This window comes from Nymphaea colorata, chromosome 4, assembly GCF_008831285.2.
Source record: "Nymphaea colorata isolate Beijing-Zhang1983 chromosome 4, ASM883128v2, whole genome shotgun sequence".
Classification (NCBI taxonomy): Eukaryota; Viridiplantae; Streptophyta; class Magnoliopsida; order Nymphaeales; family Nymphaeaceae; genus Nymphaea; species Nymphaea colorata.
This window is the reverse complement of record NC_045141.1, coordinates 13046702-13056442: the sequence shown is the minus strand read 5'-3', so window position 1 is coordinate 13056442 and position 9741 is coordinate 13046702. Positions and strand designations below refer to the sequence as shown.

General features: G+C 39.4%; 1 protein-coding gene across 1 annotated transcript; it reads right to left on the bottom strand.

Annotated features, from left to right (window-relative positions):
• Window positions 1-355: 355 nt before the first annotated feature.
• On the bottom strand, window positions 356-9526 carry LOC116253641 (COMPASS-like H3K4 histone methylase component WDR5A). Its single transcript, XM_031628574.2, has 2 exons — window positions 8769-9526; window positions 356-828 (listed from the first exon to the last, which is right to left on the bottom strand). Exons 1-2 carry the CDS (start codon window positions 9414-9416, stop codon window positions 535-537), a joined length of 942 nt encoding a protein of 313 aa, XP_031484434.1. The 5' UTR covers window positions 9417-9526; the 3' UTR covers window positions 356-534.
• Window positions 9527-9741: the final 215 nt, after the last annotated feature.

Below are 9741 nucleotides of genomic sequence, written 5' to 3'. Positions count from 1 at the left end.
AGACAGAGAGAGTCCATACACCAATTTGGAGTGAAGGCCTTTCGAAATGTCGATTCATGATTGATGTTACCCCTATTTCACCGTTATACCTTTGCGTATCAAATTATTTTTTATGGTGATCAGGAATACTAATAACGTAGTAAAAGTATTACTACCCAATTGCAAGAATACTAATAACTATAGCTCCAGAAAGTTTTAGATGAATGTAGATTGCGTTGAATGAACTCCGTTTACACAATGATACTGTGAGCTGCAACACTGATGGCTTGTGAAATGATCCGATTCAATTGTATCAGTTCAGACAAGAACAACATGACACAACAGTAAAAGTATTACTACCCAATGACAAGAATACTAATAACTATAGCTCGAGAAAGTTTTAGATGAATTTAGATTGCGTTGAATGAACTCCGTTTACACAACGATACTGTGAGCTGCAACACTGATGGCTTGTGAAATGATCCGATTCAATTGTATCAGTTCAGACAAGAACAACATGACACATACAAAGGAATCCATTCTTACATGACAACCTTACTCACTCTCCTGAGACCACAACTTCACTGTACAGTCATTACCAAGAGAACCTGACGCTATCTTGTTTTCCGAAGGATGACAGGAAACAGATATGACAACATCGGTGTGGCCCTCCAGCTTCTGGACGATCTTCCTCGTCTGAAGCTCCCACATATAAATGCAGTTGTCCTCAGACCCACTAACGATATACTTGCCATTTGTAACTGAAAAGCTTGCCGATATGCAAAACTTTGAATTGACATGACCTGTATAGGTCTTCAAAAATTTCCCAGTTGAGAAGTTCCACAATCTCTGCCAAACATTTAGATGCATAGTCAAGATAGAGAGGAATATATATCATTCAAAGAATTGACCAAAACTACAACTTGCTATAGATTTTGACGATAATTAGTTAGATTCAGTATTTTTAACTCAAAACCATGAATTTCTTGATGTTTCTTAAACTTGCCATCACCCTTCATTTTCCTTCAAGACGTCTCTCTCTCTCTCTCTCTCTCTCTCTGTGTGTGTGTGTGTGTATGTGTACACATTTGCCAAGCACATCTACTTAGGTGACACCTTGCTTTGCTTTTCCATTCTCCTCATCCCGCCCATTGGTATTTGCCAGATGTTGACTTAAAAGAACTTTGGTGATAGACACAGTCATCAAAGAATATGACAGGCACAGACACACATTTATAAGAATTGGTATATCCCATGGACAAAACCAGAACAGCCCCAACTTAGACACTTTAACTCTTTTTAACTTGTTTGGAAAGATGCATTAACTTAATTGAATATATTGACATGTTTATCGTTACTTATGTATGTTTGCTTCTAGTTGATTTTGTAGATTATTTTGAATTTTTTTACCATAAAATTTTTAATGTTATCAACGCCATTGATATTTTATGACTCAGAAAACACACCTAAAACTGAAAAGTGCTAGTCTTCATCTGTGTTTCCTACTAGTACCAATCATAAGATCACATTTACAAAATTAGATTACACAAAAGAAAAAATATCAAATGTACGTACTTTGAGTTGCCTGGTACCTACCAATTCCTCTCTCTCTCTCTCTCTCTCTCTCTCTCTCTCTCTCTTTTTCTATACACACACACACACACACAAACACACACACACACACACATATATATATATATATGTATGTGTGTGTGTGTGTGTGTGTGTGTGTGTGATGAGATGTAAAAATGTGACATACGGGAAAAGTTTTGCCTCTAATAATGCATATGACATCACAATCCAATTAATGTTCTGTCACCACATATAGGTCAACTTCAAAATACTGAATAGAAAGAGCATACAACGCAAGTTTATTGGATCATAACCAAGAGTTTTAAGAGTTACAAACACCAAGCTTATACCAATGTGTTAGCAAGTGCATAGTACTTAAGTCCGTGTTTGAGAGGTGCAGACAGAGTGGGATGAACCAAGCTGTCGAAGACATCCCATGCCCCATTATGGAACAGGATGTCCATGGCACCAATTTTCTGTTGCACCCTCAAGGGTGCAACAGAAATAATTAAGAAATTTAACAAAAACAGCCCATGCCCCATTATGGAACAGGATGTCCATGGCACCAATTTTCTGTTGCACCCTCAAGGGAAACAATTAAGAAATTTAACAAAAACAGTCTCACTCCATCCAGCCATTCAAACACACCCTAATAGGAGTCTAAAGACCACATTCCATCACAGCATGAATAAAAGTTTTAACCGTCTGAGTACCAAAACTAGTCTCCAAGGCAGGTCTCTTGGCAAGTGAACACAAAACAAGAAACTAGAAAGCACTAAACAAGAAAATACAAGCACTTGGTGACCTGAAAACATCACGCATTGGATCCTTTTCGAAAGACACAACAAGGTCAAAATACCAAAGAAGGTCATAAAAGTATGACCATCATGCCAAACATGTATGAGCATCATTGAAGTTTTGGCTGGACAAAAATTGCAACAAAAGTCACTCTAAAATTCATGTCAATGGTCAGCATCATCAGAAGTTTTAGCAAGCTAACACATTAAAGCAATGACAAAATAAGAGCTAAGTCACATGGGTATGGGTACGGTTTGGGTACGGAGATACGGGTACAGACACGACTACTTTAAAAAATATGGGTACGGGGGTACGGCAGGATATATGTATGTATATATGCAAAATAACACAAAAAAATTCAAAATGAAAGCAACATTTTAATAAACAAGTGATGTAAATAAAAACATTATATGTTAATGAACAATAACTCTAAGAATAGAATGAAAAGTAAGGTGGAAAAAATTAAATGAAAGTAAAATTAAGCAGTTTGGATCTAAAGGTACCCAAGTGTGTCCCAGTACCCATTTTTGGATACGAGTGCAGCAACATGGGTACGTGGACCTTACTAAAGTACCCATGTGACTTAAATTTAAGGGTAAAATCAACCACAAAAGGAACTTTATTTCAGTAATGTTATTCACAATATTGGCAATGTAGGAACTCTCCATGACAATACTAAAATCATTTCCATTGTTTTATTTCATTCTCTACCATTTCCTTTTACTACTTCCAATCTTATGTTACGAGATTTTTAACAAAAGAGGTCCTCTTTCTGTTCAAGCTACTTTCCAATAAGAAGTAACTAGCATATGCAGTCATACTACATGATAAATGTCAACAAAGAAGAGCCTTAACAACACCACCAATTTTTTTTTCTTCAAATCTACCAAATATGGTAAAGGAAAACTACATAGCATGCAAGCGTAGAGATACACGAACAAAACGTGAACAACATATACATTAAGATCTGGAGGTCGGTGACGCGCGCGAGGAGGCTTGCCTCGACGAAAATGACGACATTCCAGATGGCAGCGAACTGTCGGCACCGGCTAAGCCCCCCGCTTCACCCTGAGTATTTCGGGAACGCCATCCAGAGCATCGCAACGACCACCGAGGTGGGTGATCTCCTCAAGCGGGAGATTGGGTGGGTGGCAGGGATGATCCACCGCGGGGTGGTGGCGCACGGAGACGCGACTATCAGGGGGATGGTAGACGAATGGGAGAAGGCGCCGCGGGAAGGGAGAGGGGGAGGAGGAGGGAGAGGGAGAGAGAGACGGGAAGGGAGAGGAGGGAGAGGGAGACGGGAAGGGAGGGGAGAGGGGGAGCGGACAGGGAGAGGAGGAGGGAGAGGGAACCCTAGGGGGAGCAGGAACAGAGAGAGAGAGAGGGAGAGGGAGCACAGAAGGAGAGGGATAGGGAGACGGGAAGGGAGAGGGGGAGCAAAGAGGGAGAGGTGGAGCGGAGAGGGAGGGGAGTGAGTTGGGGACGGAGGCAGAGAGGGAGAGGGAACCAGAGAGGGAGAGGGAGCAGAGAGGGAGGGGAGCGAGCGGGGGACTGAGGCCGCCCGAGGCGAGAGTCGGGCCGGCCGCCCTATCGGGCCCGGCCCAGGCTCGGGCCCAACCGGGCCGGGTCGGACCGACGCCCAGGCCTATCCCTCGCTCCCTTCTTCTTCCTCCCTCCTTCTTCCTTCTTCCTCACCATTTCCACCAAACGTAGAAATTTTTTTCCAGAAAAATAATTCCTCTATAACAAACACAAGGTGGTTTTGGCAATATAGAATTTTCTTTCCCATTCATCAATTCCAGAAATTTTTTTCTAGAATTTTGTTTCCATTTCCATATTTCCAGCCATCAAACGGCCCCTTAGTATTTGAACCTTATTTTGTACCAATGGTGATTTAACAGCATATATGAATAGTTTGCGTCATTGCGACAAATATTGCCAATTTTTCCAAAATATAGCATTAAAAGCAGGAAAGTTAGAAGAAATGAAAATGGAAAAGGAAAATTTTGTCATATTCTAGTACCACATTTTTTCGCATTTTCATACTTTTTCAGAAAAAAAAAATGACTTTCACATTTTAATAACTATTTCAAATTGTCATTCATATTTTTGTAAGAAAATTAGTAGAAACTCAAATTCTCATAATTTTCTACTCTTCTTATATTTCTTAATTTTTGAATTTCTGAGATTTTCCAAAGAAACACTAACATCGCAACTAATACCCAAGAAAAATCTCACTAATAAAAGCCCGACAATGATATTCATGACAATAGTTTGCATTGAAAACATATGGTAAGTCAGATCTTAGATTCAGCGGTCTACCCTGTGTCGACTGGAGTAAGTTAAACGAAAATGTAAAAGATAAAATGCTAAATAATTTAAAAAGTGTAATGATTGCCAAACATTCAAGTAATCAGTAATGTAGCATTTCTATAATAATAAATATTTTGAAAATTAACAAAGTATTTGAGCTTATACAGCTTGAAAATATGAATATTATTAGAAAAGACATCCTTAGACTTTATTACGATTGGAATTTTTCGCAACGAACCAATAAAGATTGACAGAAGGACAAAAATTACATAATAATTATTGAAGCACGTATAAAATATCAAAGAGTGTATCACACATATCCTCAATGTGTTACTGAGCTTCTTCTATAAGCGTCTGGCTGTCTGCAAGGCCCCACATCACATGCCTATGGACCGAAACCATGCTTCAAAGGCCTGTGTTAGCACATCGTTTGTTGCTCTACAAGACTACAACCCTTGGAGGTTCATCACCATTGTATAACTGACCGTTTGCTTGTAATTTGACATGAGCCATTGTAAAAACAGCAGCTTGTTGGTCAACTTAACAATTAACATGAGGACGTCTGAAAAATGTATGTCTATTTGCCAATTTATCATGAGATGGACATCCATATGTCAAACCACAGGTACAATTATCATTTGAAGGAGGTGCAAAAAAAACGCAATCAGAAGTAGCAAATATGTTTTGTAGGCTTACATGAATGGGACTCCTGGCTTTCAAAGACTGCATCAAATAGTAAAGGGATGGTCCTATTGCACCCTATCATCTCACTCGCCTTCCTTTTCTTTAGAAAGAAAGCTTCTGCACCTTATTATGGTCTTCCACCTACTAACTTCCCAAAGCATTTTCTTCACATATACTGGCATACAGGCACCCCAAAGAATAGGGACTATGAGTCACATCTAGGTTTAGACACATGTTGACAAGCAAGAACCCCAAAGAAGATATTAGTTTTCTTGGATGGTCAGCTTTAATTTCTACTATTATTAAGGTTATTTAGGCCATCCCACGCCCATGACATTTTCCTGCTTCAATATATTCATGCACAGGATTCTCATCATTTATAGCATTTAATGTAAATATCTCACTGAGACTGAAGCTTACCAGTAAGCCCCTCCAATTCCTATCCCTCTCTTTTCCAAATAAATTTGACTTATTAAGCCCAAGTTTTATTATCTTCACTATTTTTTCCTTCAACTCACTATCGGAGTGGTACATCTGTTCATGTTCTTAGTTTCCATAGGCTTAAGTTTAACAAAAATATCATGCTAAGCAACCCATGTCCATCTAATGGCTGCAGGCAGACTCATCAGCAACATGAACATAAAAAGGTCTACTATTTAACCATAACAGCTTATGAGATACTTGACCAAGTAAATTAAGTTGATATTCTTGTTGGTGATGAAAGGGTCTGCAACTGATACTCCTCCTCTCTACTGGCACTCTATTTCTTGTAAGGGCTTTTTGGTTAGATGAAGTATCCAGAATTTTTTTATTTTTCGAATTTAAGAAAACTGGTTATATAAAAATTTGCTAGTTTCTGGATAAAAATATAGAAAGATAAAATTAAAATCTTTTTTTTTTTTGAAAGACTGGAAGTTAAACAAGTTAAACCAAGTGATAAGTAGGTTTTCCAGTTACCTGACTAAGAAAAAAAGTTAAATTTTCAGAAACCCAGAAACACAGGCACCCAATCACATTAGGGCTCCTTCCCTCCCACCTCACCATCACATAGCCTCAGTCTCCAATTGATTGATATCTCAATCAAAGAACCATAGTCACCATTATCTCACTACCTTTTTTTATGAGCTCACCTATCCTTAGTGGGAAATATTGTGATCCTGAAGATTGACTGCTTGTGAAAGAATTTTGGAAATCAGATGTTGTGGATGCCACCACCTATTTCATTCAGCAGGAAGAGAGAGGACTTGCATAAAAGAGCCAACTTTCAATCAAGTAGTATGATAGTATCACATAATTACATGGACTTAGAAGTCCATAAAATAAAATGTAAATAAAAATCCTGCCGTTATACATAAGCAGGATATAGTACACAGCATTAGACATTATGGATCAAAATCCACCCTAAATGCAAAGACTTCTTACCGTAAGTAGTATCACATAATTACATGGACTTAAGCGTCCATAAAATAAAATATAAATAACAATCCTGCCATTATACATAAGCAGGATATGGTATGCAGCATCAGACATTATGGATCCAAATCCACCCGAAATGCAAATACTTCTTAGCACCCTCCAACAGTCCAACTTGTGCATGGTCTTGGACAATGCACAACTTGTTCTTTACGAACTAAAAGTCTAAAATTGATCCTTTATCAAGCCTTTAGTGAACAAGTCAGTAACTTGGCTTTCTATTTGAATTTGATGAGACTTCATTTTGTCTGTCTTCAACCTTTAGTCTCAAAAAGTGTTGATCTATTTTAATATGCTACGTAGTTCGGACGACTATGATGTACAGGTTTAAAGTCAATGCTAATAGCACTCTTATTGTCACACAACAAAATAGACCATGAAACTGGAGACTCTTTCTCCTAGATCAGTCAATAGATGCCTAAACCATACAGCTTCGATTGTCATAAACCTATATTTGGCTTCAATGCTAAATTTTGCAAGTTTCAATAACCCTTTGTCTCTTGCCATTCCATGATAGCAATTTTTTTCCAACAACTTATGTAACATCCAAAAATAGATCTTCTGTTATCAGGTTCAACTGCCCTAAGTAATCCCCTGCTTTGTCAAACCAAGTTCTTTGATAGACAAGGCTATCTCCAATGGTCTCCTTCAAATATCTTAATCATATTGCCTAAGAGTTGAAACAGCCCTTTCCTTTACACTTCCATCCCAAGACAATATTACAAGTTCCCAATGTTTTTCATTTTGAAGTTTTGCATTAACAACTTCCTCATTGTTTTTATCATTTTATGTGCCTATTAGAATTGCATGTAACAATTACATCATTCACATATATAAGCAACAAAGTAGTAACAGCTTTATCTTTGAAGATGAAAAGAAAATTATCAAGAGCACATTTGCGACAACCATAACTTTGAATTTTTGGAGAAAAACTTTCAAGCTAAGAACAAAAGCTTGTGTCAACCCATAAAGCACTCTCTTTAAGTCTACATACATGGCCTTTAAGTTCTCCTTGGGCATATCCAGGGGGCTACTCCATATATACTTCTTCCTTAAAGTATCTGTATAATAATACATTTTTAACAACTAACTCCACCGCCATCCACAATCACTGCCAAAGAGATAAGAATGCAAATGATTCTGTTTTGACCAATGGGATAAAGGTCTAATCATAGTTTTGTTCATATTCCTGCATAAGGCTTTCCGCCACAAGTCATGTTTTATACCTCTCAATACTTCTATCAGGTTTACACTTGATCTATTAAGCTCATTTGGATCCTACAATATTTTTCTCCTCAGATTTGTTCATGATCATCTTTTTATTCATGGGATCTACGCATCTTTTATACTGAACTGCCCAGGAGAAGTTAACAGGTACGACTTCTTTTTCAACTTGAGACATTGACAGAAGAAAATCCATTGAAAAATTATCATAGCTGACCCACCTTTGAATTGGATGATGTCTTTTGTCTTTTTCTTCTATTGAGGGTTTACTTATGCGTTGTTCTGCCACATCTGAAAAAGGATCCTTCGAGTCTGACTGCCATATTCCAGGGTCAAACTTTCAAACGCAAGTTCGATCCTACCAAGCAGACAATGCATTCATCTTTTTTCGATCCCACTTAGTCTGCAAACCGGACGGTTATAAAAAAATATGGTTCTTTAACACAAAGTCACCTATAAGTTTCACAATAATCTTCTACCAAAATTTTCAGATGCCTAAATCCTTAAAATCCCTAAAACCTCCGGGAGGAAACAGACAACGAATGAAATGCAGCTAAGCATTCTCATATTTCCAATTTCTCACTTGTCCATGCAAAACCCCCCAAAACCCCTATCCCATCGATCAATGGCAAAATCAAAGCATCGTTCCTCAAGTTTGCAGGGAAAAAAAAAATACTAAACCACATAAGAGCAGAAACGAAAATAGGGAAACAGAATGATACCAGCGTATTGTCGAGAGTGCCCGCTAGGATGAACTTGCCATTGGGCGAGAACTTGACGAAGGACACAGGGGGATTCTCATCGTCGATCAGCGTCTTCATGCAGTGGCCGTTCGATGCGTCCCAAATCCGGCACAGCCCGTCGTAGCTGCTGGAAACAATAAGGGAGCCATCACGGTTGAAGTTCACGGCAGTTACTGGGTCGGAGTGGGCGGGCAGCACCTTGAGGCACTTGCCAGTCTTGACATCCCAAACCCTGACGGTCTCATCGAAGGAGCCGGAGACGATCATGTTGGACTGTGGGTTGTAGTTGACGCAGAAGACGTAGTTGGTATGACCCTGCAGGGTCTTCACGGCAGTGGCCGTCTGCACATCCCAAATCTTGATGGAACGGTCGTCGGAAGCGGTGCAGACGTACCGGGAGTCCGTCGACCAGGCGAAGTCGGAGATGCCCTGGGCATGGCCGGCCAGCTCCTGGCGAAGGGACCCGTCGGCTGGCGACCATATGCGTACGGTCTTGTCAGCGGATGAGCTACCGAGGAGCGCACCGTCCCCTGAGAACTTGACGCTCGATACCGCCCGTTTGTGACCCGAGAGCGTCTGCTTCAGGACGTAGGGTTTCATTTCTTCGGCAGACGACTCCGCTGCCATGCTCGCCGGCACTCCACTTTGATCCTCGTTCTGTCGCCTTCTTGGTAGGCAGCCTCTGATGATATAACGGTACCTCCGCTCCCCCTCTCCCTAATAACGCAGAACATCCCCACTCTTTATCACCACAACGCAGAGGACCAACCCACATGTTGCACTCCTGTTTCATTCTCCAACTCTATTTCAAAAATCAATTATACAGTTATTATCTTCGTAAACAAAAATCGAAATTTCAAAAATGCAAACATTATTATACTAAAAATTGTTAAATATTTAATAATCTAACAGTTATAATGTTATAAAACTCATCGTAGATGTCTAAACTTAT

Coding starts and splice junctions, on each gene's coding strand:
- LOC116253641 (XM_031628574.2), bottom strand. CDS start 9,416: ATGGCAGCGGAGTCGTCTGCCGAAGAAATGAAACCCTACGTCCTGAAG. Junction 829..8,768: donor GCACTCTCGACAATACGCTG/GTATCATTCTGT, acceptor AATGTTTGGCAG/AGATTGTGGAACTTCTCAAC.